We start from the raw sequence: 27,421 nt of genomic DNA, 5'->3' as shown, positions 1-27,421 counted from the left end.
TAGAGTGTTACTGCCTTCAACGGGGTAACCTGAATGACAACAGACATGCTGTGGGGAAAGAAGAAGTAGAATTTGCAATTTTTCTTATAATACCAGTAATATAATATACAGTACTGAATAATTACTTAATTAAGCAATTAATAACTTTTCTTCAAAAGTAACACACTTTTAAGAGTAAAAGTCCTAAGTATTTGCTCTCTCCTGCTCAAATTTTCAGGTTGTCATTTATGAATTCTTCTCTGAATTGTAACATTTCTGCACTAGCTTTTCATATATGAATTCTTTCAGTGTTTTTAAATTTATGCTGAGCAGTTCTAGCAAATGCTAGGGAGATGGAAGCAATGCATGTTAAGTGGATGGATCATTATTTCACATTTGGAGGCTATTGTTTGACAAGTATTTTAAACCTTTGTAACATAAGCTAAGTGACTTTTACCCAATGCAAAGAGCATAGTGCTGAAGGAAACAAAAAGTTGGAAACAGGATACGAAATGAGTATGGCTATGGACTAACAGTGCAGATACAAATTCCTAACAATGAGAAGCTGGCATCCAATAACAGACGATGACAGCTAATTCTGAAATATGTTTGGCATCAGCTGACACCACTATACCTTCTGATGCTAGTCTACCCTCATGTAAGTGTAAATGGTGAACAATGATTGTGTTGTGGATCTCGAAGAGTGTGAAGTCGTACTGAATCTAGCTGCCCTCTGCTGAAAGCTAGCATGACACATCTCACTTGTTGGAACTGGGGACAATCTTCCTGCAAGGTTCATACTTGTAAAATGGAAGGAGGTGCCTGATGATGACAACTCCATTAGTTAGGTGGTGATGCAGCCTCTCACAGCAACAGATAGACTGGACAGGAAGTCCAAAGTGGACATATTATGCTAGGTGGGGTGAGAGGACGGGGGAGGGAGTGGGATGTCTATTTACATATGCAGAGGTGCCTTAGCAGAAGCTACTGAATTACATTGTAAGTTGTGATCCAATAGGCACCAATAGTATCTGTTGTTCGGATCCAGAGGTCATCTTCCATTTCTTTCAGCAGTTGTCTCAACATTAAAAATCGCTACCCTCTTTTATAAGGCGAAAGTTCAGCTGGTGATTTGTAACACAGTATCTAGGACTGACTACGGTAGATCTGTGTGAAAGGCTTGAACCAGAAGATCCATAAATTCTGCTACAACCTCTGATGCAACATTCTTCTTTGCATTATCCAGTGAGAACTGTAGGGCTCCCCTTAATATGTTGGGGATGTTCTACACCCAGGAAGTAACTAATTCTGTAGCAAAGAACATGTGGTGTCCATATAAGGAGTTTCTTAGGTTTAGAACAATCTCTGGCATAGGAATGTGATGACACCATTGTTCAGTGGGAAACAGCTGCAATCAGCCACCTAAGAATTGGGGGAAAACCACAACCAAGTGGGTAAGGAGGAAGTGCCTTGCTCAAACACCGACTACCTGGGATATGACAGATAATTTGGCCGCGGGAAAGGTGACTCAACCAACCACTCTACATTTAACTACACCTACATTTATACTCTGCAAATCACCATGAGATGCATGGCACAGGGTATGTCCTATTGTGTCAGTTATTAGGGTTTCTTCCTGTTACGTGCACATAAGGAGCACATGAAGAATGTTTGAATGCCGCTGTGCATGCAGTAATTATTCTAATCTTAACCTCACAATCCCTATGTGAGTGATACAGAGGGTTGTAGTAGATCCCTCAAGTAATTATCTACATTCGGTTCTTGAAACTTTGTTAATAGACTTTCTCAGAACAGTTCATGTCTATCTCCAAGAGTATACCAGTTCAGCTCCTGCAGTATCTCTGTGACTCTCTCCCATGGATTAAACAAACTAGTGACCATTTGTGCTGCTCTTCTCTGCATTTGTTCAACATCCCCTGTTAGTCCAATCTGGTACGGGTCTGACATGTTTGAGCAATATTTTAGAACCAGTTGCATGACTGATTTGTAAGCAATCTACTTTGTAGACTGATGGCACTTCCCCAGTATTCTACCAATAAACTGAAGTCTACCACCTGCTTTACCCACAAATGAACCTATGTCATCATTCCATTTCATACCCCTACGAAGTGTTACACCCAGGAATTTGTACGAGTTGGTCGATTCCAACAGTGACTCACTGATATTATAGTTATGGGAGGAGGCTATGTTTTCTCACTTTGTGAAGTGCAAAATTTTACATTTCTCAACACTTACAGCAAGTTGCCAATCTCTGCACCATGTTGCAATCTTATCAAGATCTGACTGAATATTTACTCAGCTTCTTTCAGATAGTACTTCATTATAGATAACTGCACCATTTGCAAAAAGCCCTACTTTGCAAAGGTCATTAATATACAGCATGAATGGCAAGGCTCCCAACACCCCTCCCTGGGGCACATCTGAAGTTACTTCTACATCTGATGAAGACTCTCCATCCAAGATAACATGTTGTGTGCCCCCTATCAAAAAGTCCTCAGTCCACTGACAAATTTCACTTGACACTCCATGTAATCGTACTTTTGACAATAAACATAGGTGTGGTGTTATGTCAAATGCTTTTAGGAAATCAAGAAATACTGCTTCTACCTGACTGCCTTGATTCAAAGCTTCCACACATGTCATGTGAGAAAAGTGCAAGTTGGGTTTCACATAATCAATGTTTTTGAAATACATGCTGGTTGTCACTGATGAGGTCATTCTGTTCAAGATACCTCATTCTGTTTGAGCTCAGAATATGTTATAAGAGTCTACAACAAATTGACATCAAGGACACTGGACAGCAGTTTTGTGGATCACTTTTACTACATACTACCCATCTTGTAGACTGGTGTGACCTGTGCCTTTTTCCAAGAACTGGACACAGTTTTTTGTGAGAGAGATCTATGGTAGATAAAGTGAGAAAAGGGGCTAACTCAGTCACAAATTCAGTACAGAGTCTAACAGGGATGCCATGGGGGCCAGGAGCTCTGTTCAGTTTTAACAATTTCAGCTGTTTCTCTACACCACTGACGCTAATACTTATTTCATTAATCTTTTCAGCGGTATGAGGATTAAATTGCGACAATTCTCCTGGGTTTTCCTTTGTAAAGGAACATTTGAAAATGGAGTTAAGCATTTCAGCTTTGGCTTTTCTACTCTCAGTTTCATTTCCTGTATCATTCACTAGGGACGGGACACTAATAACTTTGCTGCCACTAACAGCCTTTACATATGACCAGAATTTCTTTGGGTTCTATGAAAGATCACTTGACAATATTCTGCAATGGTAGTAACTGAAGGCATCATGCCTTACTCTCAACAGCCAAACACATTTTATTGAGTTTTTCTATACAGTGACTGCATACCATGAAGTTTCTCGCCCATCATGAACTGTTCCACTGGGTTACTATCTATCCAGTGCATGGTCAACTAACCTTTTAAACTTTAAACACAGTTCTTCTACATGCTCCTGCCCTGTGCTGAAAGTTTCAAGTTCTTCCTTGATATACGAAACTACTAATTTTTTAATCTAGTTTATTGCACATAATTATATATCTTTCTGCTTGTTTTACTTGCCCTTCGTGCTGCCCGCACAAAATGCCATGGTCAGTAGATGTGCAGTCAGCAGGGAATGCATGGGGAGAATGGCAACGGTTGGGGGCACGGGCAGGTGCTGTAGGTGAAATGCCGAGTGCTGGAGGGTAAAGTGCCGCTCTAACCTGAAGCTTACACTCACATTTTTTTGTAAATATTAAGTGGAGCCTCTCCATGACCACACTTGCATTGTGACCATTCAAAAACATGTATCACTGTGATTTGATTAGCATCAAAAAGAATTCCGCTGAAAATGCTGCAATTTACTTTTGCTTTCTTTGTTAACCACATGTAATTTTCTGAGAAGCATCATGAGTGACAAATTTTGAGTAAAACTTAGATATTTCTCTGACTGCCATGTTAAAATTTGCAGACACAAATGTGAGAGAATTCTGAAACAATGGGTAATTAAGTTTATTAAGCGAGGAACTGTGGAAAAATAAGCACATCCTCAGTACAAAATAAACATACATTGTCTCCACTTATGCATTTCTCATTTCACCAGCTATCAATGGCTCCTAAAATTACATTCTTTCATCAAAAAATGTGGTAAACAATGAAGTTTTGCACAATAACCATATATTAAAATATTATCCTATTTGTGTGCTACCATTTCCCAAAATCTCATTTCGATATCTCAAACAGTTTATGAAATTTGAGGAATGTTGTGGATATCTCATTCTGGATGCATCGCTGGTGTGGGGCGATTGTACATGAGCGTGTTACATCCGATCAATTTTCTCAAGATTGGTGACGGATAGAGACCTCCAACCAAGTCTAAAGAAAAATTCAGTATGTTAGCTACATTTCATACACAGCACCTTATGATGTAATTTGCACCAAATGCAAAATAATAGCTACCTCCATTTTTCATTGCAAACTTTTTCAATTTTCATGCAGTGTATTAATTCCAAGTAAATATCACAATAACTATGACCAGTAACAAAATTATGGACATATCATCTAAAGCCTGACACTTAAACTTAAAGCTGTATTGTTGTTGTTGTTGTTGTGGTCTTCATTCCTGAGACTGGTTTGATGCAGCTCTCCATGCTACTCTATCCTGTGCAAGCTTCTTCATCTCCCAGTACCTACTGCAACCTACATCCTTCTGAATCTGCTTACTGTATTCATATCTTGGTCTACCTCTATGATTTTTACCCTCCACGTTGCCCTCCAATACTAAATTGGTGATCCCTTGATGCCTCAGAACATGTCCTACCAACCGATCCCTTCTTCTGGTCAAGTTGCGCCACAAACTTCTCTTCTCCCCAATCCTATTCAATACTTCCTCATTAGTTATGTGATCTACCCATCTAATCTTCAGCATTCTTCTGTAGCACCACATTTCGAAAGCTTCTATTCTCTTTTTGTCCAATCTATTTATCGTCCATGTTTCACTTCCATACATGGCTACACTCCATACAAATACTTTCAGAAATGACTTCCTGACACTTAAATCTATACTCGATGTTAACAAATTTCTCTTCTTCAGAAACAATTTCCTTCCTATTGCCAGTCTACATTTTATATCCTCTCTACTTCAACAATCATAAGTTATTTTGCTCCTCAAATATCAAAACTCCTTTAATACTTTATGTGTCTCATTTCCTAATCTAATTCCCTCAGCATCACCTGACTTAATTTGACTACATTCCATTATCCTCATTTTGCTTTTGTTGATGTTCATCTTATATTCTCCTTTCAAGACATTGTCCATTCCATTCAACTGCTCTTCCAAGTCCTTTGCTGTCTCTGACAGAATTACAATGTCATCGGCGATGCTGTAAGTAACGCAAAAATGAATTTTTTGTATCTAACAGTTTCTGTAAATCTATTTGAGAAAGATTGCATGGCATGCACCATGATTTCATCATCGCCAGCTGGACAAAGGTGGCAAACAGTTGTTGGCCTCCCCTTCCGAACAAGTGAATGAACTCGTGCAGTGCTTTGGATAAAAACTGGTCAATGCACACTGGCCACCTTATCCCGCATGAACTATACTTTGGTAATCATTGTTGCCACAGCAGCATCATGGTCACCGGTACCAGTTTCAATGTGGACACCCTATTTGTTACCATTACATCCAATGGGCTAATCAGCCATGAGGAGGTAAAAGTGATTCACACAAATAGCAGTAGTCTTGGACTGGACAGATTTGTATGACAATTACCGGTGTGGAAATGGAAGATGAGATTTGGAACCTAGAATATAAAGACAATTGTTGGTACAGAGATAAAACAGACTTAGGAAATGAACGACCACAAATCAGATATTCTTGGACTAAGTGAGATGAAGAGGAAAGTTAGTAGAACAAGAATAAAGCACAGGCAGTACATTTTAAGGTATGCTGGGGATAGAATGTATAGGCAAGCAAAACAGGAAGTACTAAAAATTACCAGTGAGCAGCTTCAAACGAAAGTATGTGGTTGGGAACTAGTAAACTCGAGAACAATAGCTGTTAATTTGGACTCAGAAATCAAAGTGTCCTACATTCAAGAGTAGACAGCAACTGAAGATTCCAATATATTAGATAAAGATGAACCATGGACCTTGCCATTGGTGGGGAGGCTTGCATGCCTCAGGGATACAGATAGCCGTACTGTAGGTGCGACCACAATGGAGGAGTATCTGCTGAGAGGCCAGACAAACTTGTGGTTCCTGAAGAGGGGCGGCAGCCTTTCAGTAGTTGCAGGGGCAACAGTCTGGATGATTGACTGATGTGGCCTTGTAATACAACCAAAAAGGCCTTGCTGTGCTGGTACTGCGAACAGCTGAAAGCAAGAGAAAACTACATCCGTAACTCTTTCTGAGGGCATGCAGCTCTATTGTATGTTTAAATTACAATGGCATCCTCTTGAGTATAATATTTCAGCGGTAGTCCCCCATTTGGATCTCCGGGCAGGGACTACTCAGGAGAACGTCATTATCAGGAGGAAGAAAACTGGTGTTCTATGGATCGGAGAATGGAATGTCAGATCCCTTAATCGGGCAGAAAATTTAAAAAGGGAAATGGGAATTTGTGAAGTTTGGTGGCAGGAGGATCAAGACTTCTGGTCAGACGAATACTGGGTTATAAATACAAAATCAAATAGGGGTAATGCAGGAGTAGGTTAAGTAATGAAGGAAAAAAATAGGAGCGCCGGTAAGCTACTATGAACAGCATAGTGAATGCATTATTGTAGCCAAGATAGACACAAAGCCCATGCCTACCACAGTAGTACAAGTTTATATGCCGACTAGCTCCACAGATGATGAAGAGATAGAAGAAATGTACTATGTGGTAAAAGAAATTATTCAGATAGTGAAGGGAGATGAAAATTTAATAGTCATGGGGGACTGGAATTCGGTAGTAGGAAAAGGAAGAGAAGGAAAAGTAGTAGGTGAATATGGAACGGGGGTAAGGAATGAAAGAGGAAGCCACCTGGCAAAATTTTGCACAGAGCATAACTTAATCATAGCTAACACTTTGTTTAAGAATCATGAAAGAAGGCTGTACATGTGGAAGAGGCCTGGAGACACTGGAAGGTTTCAGATAGATTATGTAATGGTTATACAGAGATTTAAGAACCAGGTTTTAAACAGTAAGAAATTTCCAGGAGCGCATGTGGATTCTGACCACAATTTTTTGGTTATGAACTGTAGATTAAAACTGAGGAAAATGCAAAAAGGTGGGAATTTAAGGAGATGGGACCTGGATAAACTGAAAGAATCAGAGGTTGTAGAGAGTTTGAGAGAGAGCATTATGGAACGATTGACAAGAACAGGGAAAAGAAATACAGCAGTAGAAGAAGAAGGGGTAGCTTTGAGAGATGAAATAGTGAAGGCAGCAGAGGATCAAGTAGATCAAAAAATGAGGGCTAGTAGAAATCATTGGGTAACAGAAAAGATATTAAATTTAATTGATGAATGGAGAAAATATAAAAACGCACTAAATGAACAAGGCGAAAGGAATACAAACGTCTCAAAAACGAGACCGACAGTAAGTGCAAAAATGGCTAAGCAGGCATGGTTTGAGTACAAAATGTAAGGACGTAGAGGCATGTATCACTAGGGCTACGATAGATACTGCCTACAGGAAAATTACAGAGACTTTTAGAGAAAAGAGAACCAACTGTCTGAATATCAAGTGCTCAGGTGGAAAACCAGTTCCAAGCAAAGAAGGGAAAGCTGAAAGGTGGGAGTATATAGAGGGTCTATAAAAGGGCGATGTACTTGAGGGCCATATTAAGGAAATGTTAGAGTACGTAGATGAAGATGAAATGAGAGATACAATACTGCGTGAAGAATTTGACAGAGCACTGAAAGACCTCAGTCGAAGCAAGGCCCTGGGAGTAGACAACATTCCATTAGCACTACTACTGATAACCTTGGGAGAGCCAGCCATGACAAAACTCTGCAATCTGGTGAGCAAGGTGTATGAGACAGGTGAAATACCCTCAAACTTCAAGAAGAATATAATAATTCTAATGCTAAAAAAGTAGGTTTTGACAGGTGTGAAAAATCACCAAAATATCAGTTTAATAAGTCAAGGCTGCAAAATACTAACATGAATACTTTACAGACGAAAGGAAAAACTGGTAGAAGCATCCTCAGGGAAGATCAGTCTGAATTCCGAAGAAATGTTGGAACACGCAAGGAAATACTTCTATCTTAGAAGATAGATTCAGGAAAGGCAAACATACGTTTCCAGCATTTGTAGACTTAGAGAAAGCTTTTGACAATGTTGATTGTAATACTCTCTTTCAAATTCTGAAGGTGGTAGGGATCAAATACAGGAAGTGAAAGACTATTTACAATTTGTACAGAAACCAGATGGCTGTTATACAAGTCAAGGGGCATGAAAGGGAAGCAGTGGTTGGGAACGGACTGAAACAAGGTTGAAGCCTATTCCTGATGTTATTCAATCTCTATCGAGCAAGCAGTAAAGGAAACAAAAGTAGAATTTGGAGTAGGAATTAAAATCCATGGTGAAGAAATAAAAACTTTGAGGTTTGCTGACGATGTTGTCATTCTGTCAGAGACCGCAAAGGACCTGGAAGAGCAGTTGAATGGAATGGACAGTGTCTTGAAAGAAGGATATAAGATGAACATCAACAAAAGCAAAACGAGGATAATGGAATGTAGTCGAATTAAATCAGATGATGCTGAGGGAATTAGATTACAAAATGAGACATTTAAAGTAGTAGATGAGTTTTGCTATTTTGGCAGCAAAATAACTCATGAGTCAAAGTAGAGAGGATATAAAATGTAGACTGGCAATGACAAGTAAGGTGTTTCTGAAGAAGAGAAGGTTATTAGCATCGGGTATAGATTTAAGTGTCAGGAAGTCTTTTCTGAAAGTATCGTGTGGAGTGTAGCTATCTATGGAAGTGAAACATGAATGGTAATTGGTTTAGATAAGAAGAGAATAGAAGCTTTCGAAATGTGGTGCTGTAAAAGAATGCTGCAGATTAGATGGATAGATCACATAACTAATGAGGAATAGAAGTGGTGAGAAGAGGAATTTGTGGCACAACTTGACTAGAAGAAGGGATCGGTTGGTAGGGCATGTTCTGAGGCATCAAGTATTGGAGGGAAGTGTGGAGGGTAAAAATCATAGAGGGAGACCTAGGGATGAATACACAAAGCAGATTCACAAGGATGTGGGCTGCAGCAGTTACTCGTTGATGAAGAGGCTTGCACATGATAGAGTAGCATCGATAGCTGCATCAAACCAGTCTCTGGACGGAAGACTACAACAACAACAGATAAAGATGAATTCTATGCACAACTACAATGGGTTGTGGACAAAGAGATTTCCAGAGGACACCACATACTAACAGGAGATTTCAGAGGTAGAATGGGCCAGGACAAAATAATAGCACATGGGAGCAAGAGCACTTGTGGTGGTGGAGGAGAGAAAACTCGAAACAATAGTCACAGGTATATAATAGAATTCTGCAAGGAAAATGTACTGTTACCGAGATACTCCTTTTCCCCCAAAAACAAGTGCATTGCATTACCCACAAAGCTGAAAGCAGAAATGCTAAAAACATTATTGATTACTTTATGTGGCCCCAAAATTATAGTTGATTAAACTGAAGGCATTTCAGAAGGAAGAGAGGAAGACTCAGTATGCAGAATTGTTGACAAGGCTGCAAAGTAGAACTAATGTGGATGACATTATTCATATCATGTGGATTAAGCTGTAGTTAGTACTAGTACAGTCAGCAAGAGATGTATGTGGGAACATAGTAGAGACAAGGAAGAAAAGAATAAGTTGATGCAGTGAGGATGTGAAGCAGGTGGTGAAGTAGTATGAAGGAATGTTGGAAAAGATATATTGCATCTCATATGGGAAACAACAGGCTGGAGAGTAGGGAAAGAAGGAATTAAGTGAAATGCATGGTGAAGGAATCTAAAAAGAAATCTTGGGAGGAATTTGGAAACATAGTTGAGGAGAGAGCAAGAGGGAAGAACACAAACAGCTTCTGGAAAACCGCAAAAGCACTAAGAGGGAAATACAAGAAGCAAACAAAGACAATTAGGAATGGGATAAGCTAGTGCCAGAGAAAGCAGCAGTACTCGAGGTGTGGAGAAGACACTATAAAGAAAAGTTAAAAAAAAAAGAGAAAAAAGACTGATGGAATACAAGAAGAAGGAATTATCACTGGTCAATATGAAATTATGCAAGATAAATTTCATAAATTCTTTCTGACAAGCGAAAGTTAACACAGACATAAGAGTAGCTATGCAAGAAGTGTTCAGTAACATCACAAGAGAGTTCTTATCACCAGATTGTCAAAGACCACTAAATAGTTTTGGTGCTGTGTAAAATCCATCAGTGAAATAAAGCGATGTGTCCACATGCTCACTGATCACAATGTTAGTGAAAATAATAAAATACTAAATTCTGTTTTCCAAAACAAAGCAGAGTATAAAGCAATTTCTGCTCTGACCATCACACAGACAGGAAAATGACTTACATACAAATAAGTGATAACTGAACAGGAAATCAGCTAACATTTATCTTTAAGATAAGTCAATTGGACTGGGTGCCTGTTAAATTCTGTGTTGAATATACAGGACAACTGCACCTGCTTAAAGCAACAATTTACTGCAGGTCACAGAGTAATTGTACAAAACAAAAAGGACTTTTGTACCATAGAGAGCCTTACTCACATAATTCTGAGAGACCATGTTCAAAGACGAGCCCAAAAACTCTCCGATTCCTCCAAAACATCCCATGTAAAGAGCAAGGCATGGAGAAAAGTTAGAGAAATTTGGAATTATGTAAAAAGGTGTCTTGTCTTTCTTCCTGTGTGCCATTCAGAATGGGATAGGAAGAATGGGATAATTCTGGTGTACTGTGCAACCTCAATCACAACCTGCAATGTAGCTCACAGATTACATATCCAGATCTAGATTGTTGGTAAATGTCTCCATTTGTGCTGCAGAGATTAGTACCATTTATTGTTCCAGTTGAGATATGTAGATGTTTGCTATGTGGGCAACTATTCCATTATGAAAGATTCCACGATGCCCTGTTATCCATTACTATGTTAAACCACTGGCTGCTGTAGAAGTTATTGCTACATAACACACTGATTGCTGAAACATTATTGCCTAGTGAGTAAACCTGCACTAAGTAGCCTGTGCCTAAGGTTCTACCTGTGCTGGGATTACACCAGTGCCTGCCTCATCGTGTGCCGAATTCTAGAGTGTTTTCTATGATGTCTCCTTCTGTTACTCGAAATTTTGTCACTGCAGAGATGTATATTACTATAGGCGTAAAAATTAGTTTCTGGCTTGCAGCTTCCCTGTGAACTTACAGTTGTAATAAAATCTGCAGAGATGTACAGATGGCTTTTTCTTCAGTAGTGTTTGGTACAATTTTCATAGCCAATTCTGAAAGATGGTGTCACTTTCAGATTCTTTGGGCTATCAACTAAATCTCTTGTTGAAACAAAAGACTGCTGTGCTGCATCTGCTTAAGTAGATGTTACATGCCTTGGGACTGGCTTTTAGAATCTATGGGAGAATTATAACTAATGTCAACATCAAATAATTTGTCCTCACTGTCGTTCTCTGCGAGTATCTCCACGCTCTCTTTTGCACTGTGACTACGCCAATCTGACATTTAATTTATAGAATACATACTGAGGAAAACACTGTGTTGCCAATGCTGATGAGCAGTAAGACCTAAAGGGAAGTTGAATGCAGCAAAATGAGGTCACGAAGTATCCAAACAAAACTTACCAGCCAGAACTGTGTAAAGCTACCAAGATAAGGAGCGGATGTTCTGTTATAGGTTTAAAATCACCAACAGAAAACAGGAAACTCAGTGGTGGAGCATCTATATGATCACTAGTGTTCAGGGGCCCATGCTACTTGCCAGTGTACAACATTCCATAGTTATCAAGGAAAAGGTTCTTTGTGTGGCATACATCTCATCTGCTAATATCGTGACAGAGTTCTGGAGGAGGGAGAGGGCAATTATTGTTCATCGCATAACATTACTGCTGAAACATAAGACAAAGATTCACTTTTCAAGCCAACAGCTTCGATAAAACCTATGTTACAATATTATAAGCACTGATTGCAGCACTCACTTCAGCACGTTAGCAGGCATCATCTGTGACTCAGGGGCTGCTTCAAACATAGACTGCCATGTATTGGTAGAATTCGGGATAACATATCCAAACTCAAAAAACCATTCTTCTAGGCATCGTCCCTGCAATTGACAAATTTCTGAAATTAAATGTAGAACATTCTATATGATTTTATTTTCATTCATCTCAAAATTTATTATGGTCTGATAATACAATGTGCTCTATATCAACTGCAAAAATACTGTCAGTTAAAATGGAACCGTAACGCCATCTGATAATTCAAAAATATACCTTGCACTATTCACAGTTGGAAAACCTCAGAAACTGTAGCAATAGACCAATCAATAACAAAGCTAAGCTTTTTTTTTCATTACTTCTGTTGTCTTTCTTGTACACTTCACTGTGATAAATGTACTGCCAGAAGCGAAAAAAAAGAAGTTTTATCTCAATGAATATAAGACTGTTGGTTATTTATTTAGACAACACAAGATCCTGAAATGACATGCTGCCTCATTAGTTATATATATGTGGCGAACATATGATAATTGTATATTTCATGCAAGGAAATTTGAAATTCTCCTTATGGGAATGGTTTCCTTAGGACTGCTTTCTCAACTTATGGTTTTCTCGAGACCTGTCACCTTATATTTTGCCCAGTCAATAAATTTTTAGTATAGTAGTATTCTGTAGTACCACATATAAAACACTTTTCATTTCTTTTTTTGTAATATCATGATGCACTTCATACGATATTGTACACAAGATTTATAGTTTCAGCAACTTTTTCCCACAATACTCTCTTCATTTCTGACAGTAAAAGAGCTCTTTAGTTACTGAAAGCTTGTTTCATATGTGCCACTTTACCTTTGGTGTCTTCATTTGTTCAGCCACTTCAAGTAATATTAATTGCTGCATAAGAGAATAAACTACTGTGACATTCAAAAGTCACTATTCTGTTATCTACCAATCTCGCTTACTTACATCTTTGTTTTTTCTTATCCTTAACTCAATTCAAAGTTCTACTGAGTCTGTTCTATTCTTGGCCAAAGGCATATGACCGATTTATTAGTTTCTTTTCCTTTAGCACTTATTCTCCACTCTGATTTTTGTTACTCTCTGTGCTTAAACACACTAGTTAAACATCATGAGTGAAAAGTATGTCAGCTTCACATATTTCTTATTATTAAAAGCTCTTGTTGGGATCCTACATTTTTATGGATGTCAGATTACTGTGGATGAAAAATTATTTTAGATTGTGTGGAAACAAGGCTTCACAGAATGGACTGCCTTGTAGAGTATCAATTCAGGAAATCTTAATCTTGTTAATAGCCTTCACAGGTCTGTTGCCGGACAGCAAACCCGTGAAGACTATTTACAAGATATCCACGGGAAAGCTTGAAGAGTCAAACCTTAATCTTATTGACGAAGTTATCTTTTCCTTTGTTTTTCCATCTGCTTTTACTTGGTAAGTAGATTTTCTCTATTATATCCCACATGTGTATCAGACAAAATTAACAAGTCCGAAAACAAGTAATGGAAGTAGTTGTGGATGAAATTCAAGCTTTCACATTTTTAATACACCTTGATTTTTTCAGTCATTTCTTGTCCCATAATCTGTATATTTCATAAGTCCCATTTACAAACAACTTATCCCTCCCTTTGGTATTACCAGCACATGTCCCTACCTGACATTTATCTTTACATTGCAGCTCAGAAATCCAAGAGAGTCAAGAATGAAATAATCTAATGCTTCTTTATAGTGCAGTTCAGAAATCTGAAAGAGCCATGATTAAAATCATTTAATTCTTCTGCTGCTTTAGCCCACTTCTGGAACTGACATGGATAGGCTTCTTACACAGAGGAGTGAACAGTTCTTCCAACTAATATTACTACAGAAGTGCAACTACCTTTGCATGAACAATAAAAAAAATACAACTAGCTCAAGGATACCAAGTGTATTATTTCAGACCTTAAATAGCACTTTCTGTTCTAATCTAAACTTCTCCATTGCTTCAGCAGATGAAAAATTTATTTCTCTTGAGACTGCTCGGCACTTTAGGATCTTCTTTGGAACTCTTGCTTCATGTTCGACGTCTGGTACTGACCTGGAACATTATACGTACATAATAAATAGGAATTATGCAATGTGAGGTCAAATGAACCAAATATATAAACACACAATTGCCAATTTTTGTGAAGGGTAACTTACAAATCTTGATAGCCTTGCCACAGAATTTTTCCTGTGTCAGCATCTCTTAATACCATCCAGTTACTGAATATATTTGTTAGGAATAAACAGGTGAAGGATAGTGACAAACATTCACTTAATACCAAGTTATCACTGACAACCATTTTCTACAGGTGTGTGTTTTTACCATGGGATAACACACACGTAATGTTAAAAACTGTCTGAATTATAACCCACCATTTCCTGGGTTAAAATATACATTTCTTTGGTATCTACCAGTACACTAGAGTTTTGGTAATGTAGGCATATTCAAGAGAACGTTTGGCTTATTACAGGTGAAATACAAAATCTAAAACATCTAGCTGTTACCTGTAGCTCTGTTCACATACCAATACCTTTGTTATGGTGAGTATGTAAACTATTGCAAATGCAATATCAGCTGTCCTCACATCTGCCTGTTTGGGTAAACATAGCTCGTGATGCACCCTGCGCCCCCCCCCCCCCCCTCCCAATGCACAATGCACCAGATGGGCATGGACAGGCGCATGCATAATTCCGTCATGCTACTGAAGTAGCTGCACACTGCACTGTACAAAATGTAAATTATGCAACAAATTTCATAGTTTTTAACATGGTTTATATTTACTCTAAAACAATATGTTACATTCCCTACCTCACCCTGTTAGATTTTGTTCTTTTTTCTTTCAGTAGCCTAGTTAACTGCAAAACATAACAGACAGTTACTTTTGCATTAGCATGGAAGTACGGATTATACATGTTGCGGATTGTATAAGCATTGCATTCATTATGTAGAATCATATTTTGTAGAACATAACAACCAATAAAAGAATTTCACAAATTCAAATCATATTATTCAAATCAATGAACATCATGTACTACACACTTTCTAAAGTAACCCACGTTCTTCCACAATGTTCAAGGTATCTCCACACAAAATTGGATTGAAATCAGTTGTACTGTGCAAGTGTCCTCTTTTTTCTTCTGAGTGACCAACCAATGATAGTGTTACATTTTGAGTATTATGTACCTAAGTGACCAACCAATGGTTGTGTTACATTTTGAGTATTATGTACCTAACACATATTTCAGACAGTAACCTGAAAATTTTTCACAGCTGAAACTATACATTATTGTGAATGCAGTTCTGCATAAGGCAGCTCTGGATTCTCAATAACGAAACTGTCATTCGCCTGTGCTACAAATGCTGCACACGGTTCGTCTCCCTTTACCCAGCCTTGAGGCTTAGGCTTGACTGTTTTCCTGTCAGGTTTGACTCTCTTAACCAGAATGCTCAATTTGAAGATGACAAGGACCAGCTTTTTATCTCTAACCAGCTAAAGCCCAAACAGAATAAACTGTCATAGGCTATACCACATTTGTCTTTGAGGACAATGTAGTAAGTTTTTCCGGCACGATCATTAAGGAATTCCCTTAATCCTGCTGAACAAAAAGAGGTCACAGAAGAGGTGGACAGAACAAACTATTCCAACCAATGACAGCTAGTGTGGCAGACTGTCATTACACAAAAAAATTGTGATCACTGTGTACGCTATTGCAACTAAAATAATGTCTTAATTTCATTCATAATAATCAAAGTATTCTGAAAAGCCTGAAACTGTGTCATTAACATTTAAATCAGAAAACACTGTGTCAGTTACATTTTTTCACACATAATACACCACTTTTAGGAATTTATTCCCATTTTCTAGTGGAACTATTTATGTTGGTGTCATATGAGATTCCTTGGTGTGTATTGTTCTGGGATACCAATGAAAATGTTTGCACTTGAAAACGGGTTTGCGTTCCTGAAACATGTTGTGCTATGCATGAAAAAATGTAACTGGTGCAGTGTTTATTTTTTGACTTGTTAAAACAAAGTCTGTAGATTTACACAGCCTGACAACAGATATAAAGTAATCTGGACGTGAAGAAATGCTACTCAATACTAGGAATACTCACAGCCCTGTAAGATAAAGTTCTGTAAAATGCATAAACCTTTCACGTATTAAAAAATGATATTCAAGGAATGCAAAGGGAAAAATTGTTCACACTTGTGTCCCAACATTTACACATCAATTCTACGCAAACTGGCAGTTTATGTGCTGCAAATCTCTTCACCACAGAATTATACAGTGTGTACTACAGCAATTTCATTCCCGTTGGTGATGAAGTACAGATCTGTTAGAGAAGAAAAGTGTGATAGAAATGTTCCACAAGTCTACCACCAAATATCATTGACATCCCTCATCTGTAGAATCTTAGATCACATTTTGAGCTCAACCTTCAAAAGGGTAGCTTAAACAGAATGACTTTTTCAGAGTTAACCAGCACGGGTTTCAAAAGCAAGTCATTCAAAACCCAAGTCATGCTTTTCTCACTTGATGCTGAGAAAGCCACTGATCAACACAATCTGGTAGTTGCAGTTTTTGTTGAGTTCTGTACAGCATCCAACTTGGTGCTACACCGACGTTTATTACCAAAAGTATGATCATATGGGGTAGCAAACAAAATTTGTGACTGGACTGAGGATTTCTTGAGAGGGAGGATGCATTATGCTATCTCAGGTGAAAAGTCATCAACACAGATTGAAGTAACTTTAGGTGTGCCCCTTCTGTTTATTTTTCACGTTAATCGCCTGGGGGGCACAATAATAGTAAGCTCAGATATTTTGGAGATTATGCAATTATCTATCATGGAGTATGATTTGGAAAACAGCTGCAACAATATTCAGACAGATCTCAAAAAGATTTCAAATTTGTAAAATTATGTTAACTTGCTCTAAATGTTCGGAAATCCTATGACTACAATAGCAAAGAAGCACAGTTGGAGCCAATCATCTCAGAAATATCTAGGTGTAACAATCTGTAGGGAAGTGGAATAGAATAATAAGATAGGCTTAATTGCACATAAAGAAAGGGGCAGACTTCAGTTCTTTGACAGAGTTCTGAGAAAATGCAGTGACTCTACAAAAGCTTACGAACCACTCATGTGACCATACCATTATATTACTCAAGGGAATGGCACCTATACCAATTAGGACATTCAGGGAATCGTGAGACAATACAAATATGGAAAGCATGAATGCTCGAAGGCTTCAGTTACCCATGGGAAAGCATAATGCTGGGGATGGGTGACAAAGTTTCTAGACCCAATGTTACGTAACGAATCTACGACTGTACTACAATCCCCTCCATACAGATCCAGTAGGCTCCAAAAAGACAAGACTAGACTAACCGTAGTGTTCACAGTGGCATTTAAGAAGCCATTCTTCCTGTGCTCCATATGTCAAAAGAACAGGAGAAACCTTTATGTCACAGTTCACAGAGGAATGGAGAGTATGGTTGTAGGTAGGGAAATTCAAGCCTTGAATACCAACCCAAGCCTCGGATCTGTAACAAGTTGGAAAATACTGTTTTATTGCCTGGGGAAGCATACAACTGGTGCTACCCATGGAAGCTCTGCTTCTTATCAAAGCCAATTATGTGCTTGAGTAAAAAATGAAAAGGCCAAGACTTATGGATTGATTTGAAAATGGATAATCTGCTTCAGTGCAGCGTAATTTCCAAGAATGTTTGCCTATCGAAGCTGTGGCCTCCAAACTTATAGGTAGCGAACGTGCAATTTTAAATCGGTCACATGACTGTGCTGGCGGGCGTTATGATAAATTATTTGTGATTGCTAGGGAAAGTACATGATTTATGTCTGTAGTCAGTTGGGATGTCTGTGTAGTAGATGTTTCTTCGACCGATTGCCTCACATGGTAATATCTAATTCAATACTTATGTAATGTACAAAATTGTTTGAATTTTTGCCAAAAATATGGACTCATACTGGATGACAAAAGGACGGACTGTGTAGACTGCGGTGGTGCAAAGTCTGTAAAAGCTTGGAAGAAGAGTTCTGATTATGAAATATCTTTACAACTTCACTATGGAAACTGTGGTACACAAATGACTATCAGGAAGAATACATGGTTTGACTATTCAAAGTTATCCATCCAGAGCAGCATATTTCTTGTATCTTCCTGGATTAGGGACTACACTGTGCAAGCAACTGATTTGTCTACCAATACCGTGTGCGACTGTTTTGGATTTTGCACAGAAGTGTGTTATGTAATAGTGACGAACGAGAGTGTATCAATTGGTGGACCAAATAAAGTTGTTGAAGAGGATGACTCACACATAACAAGAAGGAAAAACGACAGAGGATGACCTTAAAAGAATGAAATCAAATATATTTGGGTATTTGGTGATATAGTTCGAGAGTTCTGCAAGTGTTTAGTGGTAAGTGTGTTCTCCAGAGACAAGGTGATTTTAGTCAGTTTGATAAAGCACTTATGGTAGCAAAGTGATTATAGACAGCTTTCAATTATACAACACACTGAAAGCACAAGGATTCAACGACGAGTTCGTGAACCATTGTGTAATGTTCATGCCTTCCAATGTTCCCAGTGTGCACACACAGAACATTGAGTGACTGATGAAATTAGTGAAATTTTTGAAACCCGTGCTTAAAAGAGCAGGGTGTCTGGCAGGAAGAGAACAACTGCACTTGTTTCAGTATCTGTATTTCCATAACTTGTGGTTGCAAGGAAAAGTTGATGCATGTGACACACTACACATATCTTTGCATGACATACGCAGAGTCTAACCAAGGTTATGGCCAAAAGGGAATGCTTCCCGTAGCATATATATCAAATCGAATTCCTAACGACAACAATGTCAGTTCAATTAGTTAGTTAGTTGGTTGCGTGTTTCATTGATCAATTGCATGGTACAGTAGCTGTTATGATGTGGAACATGATGAGTGAGGTAAGCCATTTAATTTGCAATTACAAGCACTTTAGTCAACACACTTTTTTTGTTGTTGCTGTAGTGACCACTGTAAACACAGCTCATAAAGCCCGCTACTAGTAGCTTGATTGATTAGAATCGCAATTCGATATCTATTGTTTGGAGCTCGCAGCTTCGATAGGCAAACATTGTCGAAAATTATCCAGTGCAGTAAGAAATCACTATTGCAAATTTGGTTTAAAATCAGCACGATATATAGCCACACTGTGTTTCATCTATGACACGTAGTAAAGCTATTCTCTTCCCCACTGGAAAAAAAAGATCCTCACAGCAAGCAATGCAAATTTGCGAACACATTTTAGAAAATAGTACCATTATGACCTGATATGGATTTTATAAATACTGAGAAGAGTAACGAAGGATGATTAGGGTTTAATGCCTTGTGGCCATTAGAGATGGAGTACACATTCAGAATGTTTCAAGGACAGGGAAGGAAATCAGGCATTCCCTTTCAAAGGAACCAATCTGGCATTTGCCTGGATAGATTTAGGGAAATCACAGAAAACTTTGATCTGGCTGGCTGATTGCGGAATTGTGCCACAATCCTCTGAAATTCAAATCCTATGTGCTAACCACTGCACCACCTCACTTGGTTTGACAAGTCCAATGTCTTGCTTTAGGCTGTGAAACATAAGAAATCATGTAGTGTGTTATTCACGACTTCAAAAGAATATTTTATGAATCTTCTCCCTCTAGAGACCATGGCTGTTCATGTAAACTGTAAAGAGTGGCCTCATAATTTTAATTTAGATTGTCGTCACTAGTATTCTGTTAGCTACACCATGTAGTTCAAAACCTTTTGGTGGACCAAAATAGTTTTCTGAATTTTATTCTTTGATGGAAATTAAACAATAAAACTGTACATAAATTAAAGCTTCTTTTTGCTATAAACATGCAAATACCAGGGAAATATGGAAGCATCCGATTCCACCTGTCTGCTTTGACCCATGACGTCACAAATGGCAGAAATGACCAGCCACAACGACTCCAATATGGTGCCTATGACGTCATTCCGTAAACACAACAACAAATATGAAAACACGTTGAAAATCTAACACACCCACCTTCCACAAAAAACCTAATCAAACTAACAGGAAAAGTGTGGTAAATTGAAGGTTTTTGGGTGGGGACAAATTAAATATAAACAAATTTAGACACCACCATACCAAATTACACAAAACAATGAAAAAAAAACGACAACACAAAACTCCCCAAATTCCACTAAACACAATATCCTCTGGAATCGGACACTTCACTTGACCTCCATATCTAAACTGCAATTCTGATACCATCTTGTAAGACCCCAAAAATTACACCACCACTGAACGTTTAATACCACCAAACCAACACCTGCAAAAAAATTGGAATCTAACACTTCCCTTGACCTACATAGTTCAACTGCTGCTCCTGATACCAGAACACCCGAAGCCACAACTACACACTGCAATCTAACGCTTCCCTTCCTATCTCACCCCCCCCCCCCCCCAAAAAAAAACCACAAATTTCAATCACACACTACAACTCAACTGGTTCACTACTAAATGATTGTACCCCCTTTCACCCAACCCCCTATAAGAAGAGAAAGTGTCAGAAACTACAGTAGAACCCGATTCTATAAAATCGTCAATTAACCCCACTAATTCCCTCTTGGGCTGCCCCTCCAAAACCCTAAAAGCACATTCCGAAGACCCACCCCCTGATACAACCCCCTCCCCCACACCCAGACACCAACCACAGGCTTACCCCCTCCCATGTTTTCTTTTTCCAAACTGCAACATGTCCACCTCCGCCACAACCCCAGGCCCACCCAACTTACCCCTGTACTTAATAAACTCCGAACACACTTCAAGACAAAATGAAAACCAGCCAAGCACACTCCTCTATGTCACACCGTCTCAGGTTTACAAAAACTGGGAGAGGATTTATAACAAAAGTAGTATGTCTACATCACAATCTCGTGCATGACCAACCTAGACTTCTCGAACCAGTACTTTTGCCAGTTTCATGTAATGACCACAAACAACAAACTTCACGACCTCTGCCAACAAGCCGAACAGCTGCAGAAACTTAATCAGATCCATTGGACCCGCCCCCATCTCAGCATGCAAATGCACACTTAATGTTGTCAGTCATATCCATACCTAACAATAGCAGCAACAAATTAACTTACTCAAATTAACACACAACCTATAGCGAACACCATTACAATAATTGTCACACAACAAACACTAAATCGGTAACTCACTGAAAACAATTCCTCTCCATACACAGCCAAAACCAGAAGCACCCAGAACAAGCAGTAACACCAAACTGAGCCCAATACGCCACACAACACAAAACCCCTAAACACACTACGAGAGGGTACCACAAACAGCAACTCAACGACACCTACAAAATACGGCACGCTCACAAACCAAACTCCGCGGCGTCGTGACGTCACACGCCACATCACGTCAAAGCCGACGAGTGGCATCGGACACTTCTGTTGACCCAATTCTAGCCTTGAATACACAGGTGAATGATTTACACAGTGGATTCCTTGTTCACAAGTCTCACACATCAGTATAGCAGTACTGATAGCCATCGTTATAACAATGAGTTTTGCTTCTAGTGGAAAGGAGCAGTTAGTTGACAGGCCTTTCTTTCTTCTTTAATAGGGCCCTCAGAAAATTATCTAAAAACTGCTAGGGCATGATATTAGGCCACCCAGATATCTTGTTTGGGGTGACACACTGATCTGTAGCATGGTCCGATGTCAAGGTTAGGTGGCAACATCATAATTGGTTGAGAGTTGATGAAGGCAACGAATGTGGATACCAAATACAGGTTGTGGTAACAGACTGACCTGTAGCGTAGCCTAATGTCTACGATCACGGCACATTTAACGCAAATTTAGACATAAAAACTAAAAAATGCTAGGTAAATTCAAAAACCTATATTGGGTTATGGGCAAGGCGCCAGCGAGTACTCTGATGCTTCTTATTCATATTTATTGTAAATAAACAACGAAGAACGGAAAGGAGGGTCCGCTATGCGATACTGGACCCTCCTGAAATAACACACAGAGAAAACACCTCCTGTTACAACTTTCCGTTACGTGTAACATCCTACTTTCATACAGGGGCAGACATATTATAAACATGCAGACGAAGCAACAAAAAATGCATCTGTGGCACGGAACACTTGAAAGGATACACCTGGAACCCTTTCATAATCTCTTCACCCCTATGCGGTGCCTTAGTGAGTTCTGAATCCTCCGACTCTACTGTCGTTTCTGCTGCTGATTCTGTGCTGTCCTCCATAATCGAACATTGAACTCACAACACAACTATAAACACAATTGTAGGCCTGCAGCGGGCTACATCCATAAACAACCACAGCAGGTAGCAGAACACACACTGACACAAAGAAAAACGTTTTCGAAGATATTACTACATAGGTGGACACGCATGCGCAAGCGCATGCGCGTGTTGACAATGCTAGAAACGAAGTAGTAGTAGTTTTATTCATCCGCAGGTAGATCTCTTTTTACAAGGATGTAAGACATGTCAAAGTATTTACAAGTGTAGATCAATTTAAAATAAGCTAATTCGTATACACATATGTTTACAGACTTCTAGTTAGAGACACTCATTAGATTTACTCCTGGTCTACAATACCTTTTTTGCAAATAACTTATTAAAAAATGTAATGCCACACAGTTAACTATCAGTCACTGCACACACTACACGCATTCTTTCATAACACTTCACTCACTACACACACACAACAAGGAAGAAATATTAACCCCATTTCCACGGGTTGTGAAGTCCCATCGACTAAGAACAACAAGGCTTTTCGCAAACTGGATTTTGATACATAAAAATTACTGTTAGCAATCCATAACTTTTTTTTAAGAAAAAGAGGAGGAATGAATGTTTAAACGTCTCTGGGCGCAGTGTAATAATCTAGGAGGGCGCACTGAAAAGTAAAAATGCCTCCTAATTTTTTATCTGAAACCTCTTAAAGCTTTGTAAATATAACAAACGTTATTGACAGTCGACACCTTTATTCTTCACGCCTACACGTTTATGGCTCAGTATAGTCACCTTTGGGACGAACACATTTCTCCCAAAGAGAGACCAGATTTTTGAATCCGTTTTAGCCAATTACAGCTTATCTCCGTCTGCTAAAGAGATGCAACGTAGTAGTCAGACATTAACTTCTTATTTCCTGAAGCTCGAACACCAATCAACTGAAAAATCTGAGTCAATACAAAGAATACCAATAAAAATCAAAGAGGAAAGCAGATTGTGTGTGCGCTCATCGCCACCGAATAATACTGCGTTTCATTGTGTATGCACAGATGTTCTTCTGGCGACTCCTGACTCCCAAACAGACCCCCCCCCCCCCCCCCCCGGGCCCGGGGGAGCTCCAGGAATGCAGAGCTATTTATATTTCACCCAACGTCCAGCTCTTGTGTGTTCTGAAGGCGTTGGTTCAACTTCTTCAGGCTCCGGTGCTGGCAGTAATCGTGCTACTTCCTCTTGTGGTACTGCGACACTGTCACCCATGTCCAGTAATTTGGAAGGTGACATGTCGTGTTCAGCACATACAGCCTCTTCCGTCGGTAATATATATGCAGTTTTGACGTGTTCCAACAATACAGTTGGGTCTTCCCATTTTCATCTATATGCGTGGTATGTTAATCCTGTGAGAGAACTCTGTAGGGTTCAGAATATGAGGATTGCAGCGGTGACTTGACAGTGTCTCTCCATAGCGTCACATGTGTACATGACCGCAGATCTTTGAGCGCAAATGTAGTTACTGCCCCATTTCTTGGGACAGCAGATTGGTGAAAAATTGTGCGGGCTGTCTTAAGGGTTCACCATGAACAAATTCTGCAGTGGATGCTCCTAAATCTGCATTTAATACTGTACCAAGGACTAACAAAACCAGTGGCAATGCTAATGACCGAGACTGCACATGGCACATTAACGTGGCTTGTAACGTTCTATACCAGTGTTCCACCATTCCACTGCTTGTTTGGCGGTAAGCTGTGGTATGATGATGGTAGAACCCACAGAGGTTGGCCAATTTTGAGAATATTCCACTGCCTTGAGACATGGGGTGTTAACTATATCCGTGTACAAAGATCTAAAGTCATGTACACATGAGAGACTCTGTCAAGTCACACCAACTACAGTTCATCTCTATCTGCTAAAGAGATACAACGTGGTAGTCAGACAATAACTTTTTATTTTCTTAAGTTCCAGTACCAGTCAAATGAAAAATCTAAGTCAATACAAAGAATACTAATAAAAATCAAAGAGGAAAGCAGATTGTCTGTGCGCTCATCATCACAGAATAATACTGCATTCACAGACATTCTTCTAGCGACTACCACACCATCACTGTGGACTGTTTGATTTCGTTGATGCAGCCACAACGTCACTCGATTGCTCTGCTTCATCACTATCAAAGTGAAGTTCTTTGAGTTCTGGAAACAGATGAAAATCGGATGGGGCCAGGTTGGGACTGTATGGAGGATGATCGATGACAGTGTGCCGGGCATCAGACTGATGGAGATGTCACAGCGCTGATGTGTGCTCTGGCATCGTCACACTGAAGGAGAGGGTGCTCCATGCGTGGACGAACTCTTCAGATTCGATACTGGATTATCGTGCACTGTTTCTCACGCACCCACATAGTTGCGTTACACATTGGCGTGTTACAGGCTACAATTTGTAACCCTCCAATGGCAGAGGGCTACAAATATGTAGAATATGTAGAAATGAAGAATAAAGATGTAGAATGTTAATAATGTTTATTTTATTTAAAAAAGCCTAAAGAGTTTTCACATAAGAAATTCGGGGGCATTAGTTTTCAGCATGCCCTCATTATCTTGTCCTCATGATCCCTTTGATATTTAGGGGATTGTAGTACACCGTATGCCTAGAGTCTTCATTTTTTAAAGTTGGTTCTTGAAACTTGAAAGTAAGCTTTCTCTGGACAGTTGTGTCTATCTTCATGTGTGTCCCAGTTCCGTTTCTTCAGCATGTTCATGACATTCCCCCATGGGTCAAGCAAACCAGTGATCATTCGTGTTGTCCTTCTTCATATACGTTCAGAATCTCCTGTTGGTCCTATTTGGTTTGAGGTCCAGGCAACTGAACAATATGTTAGGATCGTTTGCATGAATGTTTTTTAAGCAGTCTCATTTGTGGCCTAACATCATTTCCCTAGAATTCTACCAAAAGACCAAAGTCTCTCACTTGTTTTAACTACAACTGAACCTACATGATTGTTTTGTATTGTATTGTATTGTATTTATTGGTCCTGTTGTCTACAAAATAATTTTTTAGTAAAGCATTGGACAAGTCAAGTTACAAGTACATTTCTGAAAGTGATTTCTAGGCATAGTTATTTAAGGTTGCATAAAACACTTTATTGGTTAAGTATTTATATAGCACGCTTCATAAATTTAAATATTCTGCAGTGGAGTAAAAGTAGTGATGCTGTAAATACGACTACAGAGATTTTTAGAAGCTTTTGACCTCAGTAATAGCTTTTGTGTTTCGATAATTTGTTGTAATGCTTAACTCCCATGTGGAAAGTACCTTTTGGGCACAGATATGTGTTGATTTGGGTTATATGTAAATTTTTGTTTTTCTGGTAAAATGGTCATTCATATTACAGTTTTTTTGCCGTCCTTACCTGTTGTTGTTGTGGTCTTCAGTCCTGAGACTGGTTTGATGCAGTTCTCCACGCTAATCTATCCTGCGTGAGCTCCTTCATCTCCCAGTACCTACTGCAACCTACCTCCTTCTGAATCTGCTTAGTGTATTCATCTCTTGGTCTCCCTCTACGATTTTTACCCTCCACACTGCCCTCCAATGACAAATTTGTGATCCCTTGATGCCTCAGGACATGTCCTACCAACCGATCCCTTCTTCTAGTCAAGTTGTGCCACAAACTTCTCTTTCCCACAATCCTATTCAATACCTCCGTATTAGTTATGTGATCTACCCATCTAATCTTCAGCATTCTTTTGCAGCACCACATTTTGAAAGCTTCTATTCTCTTCTTGTCTAAACTATTTATCGTCCATGTTACAATTCCATACATGGCTACACTCCATACAAATACTTTCAGAAACGACTTCCTGTCACTGACATTTATACTCGATGTTAACAAATTTGTCTTCTTCAGAAGCGCCTTCCTTGCCATTGCCAGTCTACATTTTATATCCTCTCTACTTCGACCATCATCAGTTATTTTGCTTCCCAAACAGCAAAACTCCTTTACTACTTTAAGTGTCTCATTTCTTAATCTAATTCCCTCAGAATCACCCGACTTAATTTGACTGTATTTCACTATCCTCGTTTTGCTTTTGTTGATGTTCATCTTATATCCGCCTTTCAAGACACTGTCCATTCCGTTCAACTTCTCTTCTAGGACCTTTGCTGTCTCTGACAGAATTACAGTGTCATCGGCGAACCTCAAAGTTTTTATTTCTTTTCCCTGGATTTTAATACCTACTCCAAATTTTTCTTTTGTTTCCTTTACTGCTTGCTCAATATACAGATTGAATAACATCGGGGAGAGGCTACAACCCTGTCTCACTACCTTCCCAACCACTGACCCCTTTCATGCCCCTTGACTCTTATAACTGCCATCTGGTTTCTGTACAAATTGTAAATAGCCTTTCGCTCCCTGTATTTTACCCCTGCCATCTTTAGAATTTGAAAGAGAGCATTCCAGGCAACATTGTCAAAAGCTTTCTTTAAGTCTACAAATGCTAGAAATGTAGGTTTGCCTTTCCTTAATCTTCCTTCTAAGCTAAGTCGTAAGGTCAGTATTGCCTCATGTGTTCCAGTATTTATACGGAATCCAAACTGATCTTCCCCGAGTTCGGCTTCTACCAGTTTTTCCATTCGACTGTAAATAATTCGCGTTAGTATTTAGCATCCGTGACTTATTAAACACATAGTTCGGTAATTTTCACATCTGTCAACACATGCTTTCTTTGGGATTGGAATTATAATATTCCTCTTGAAGTCTGAGGGTATTTCGCCTGTCTCGTACATCTTGCTAACTAGATGGTAGAGTTTTGTCAGGACTGGCTCTCCCAAAGCCGTCAGTAGTTCTAATGGAATGTTGTCTACTCCTGGGGCTTGTTTCGACTCAGG

The 27,421-nt window shown here is 39.1% G+C and overlaps 1 protein-coding gene across 1 annotated transcript in view; it reads right to left on the bottom strand.

Moving 5' to 3' along the window:
* The window catches only part of LOC126278168 (retinal rod rhodopsin-sensitive cGMP 3',5'-cyclic phosphodiesterase subunit delta), a 42,206-nt gene extending 19,534 nt beyond the window's left edge, over window positions 1-22,672 (bottom strand). The window contains exons 1-4 of the mRNA XM_049978063.1: window positions 22,446-22,672; window positions 14,398-14,460; window positions 14,158-14,293; window positions 12,189-12,310 (exon numbers count right to left, since the gene is read on the bottom strand). Coding sequence (XP_049834020.1) covers window positions 12,189-12,310; window positions 14,158-14,293; window positions 14,398-14,460; window positions 22,446-22,552 — 428 coding nt within the window. The 5' untranslated portion in view covers window positions 22,553-22,672. The remainder of the gene's footprint in view (window positions 1-12,188; window positions 12,311-14,157; window positions 14,294-14,397; window positions 14,461-22,445) is intronic.
* Window positions 22,673-27,421: the final 4,749 nt, after the last annotated feature.

Source organism: Schistocerca gregaria, chromosome 6 (genome assembly GCF_023897955.1).
Source record: "Schistocerca gregaria isolate iqSchGreg1 chromosome 6, iqSchGreg1.2, whole genome shotgun sequence".
NCBI classification, from domain to species: Eukaryota; Metazoa; Arthropoda; class Insecta; order Orthoptera; family Acrididae; genus Schistocerca; species Schistocerca gregaria.
The sequence above is the reverse complement of the archived record's forward strand: the minus strand, read 5'-3'. Positions and strand labels throughout refer to the sequence as shown.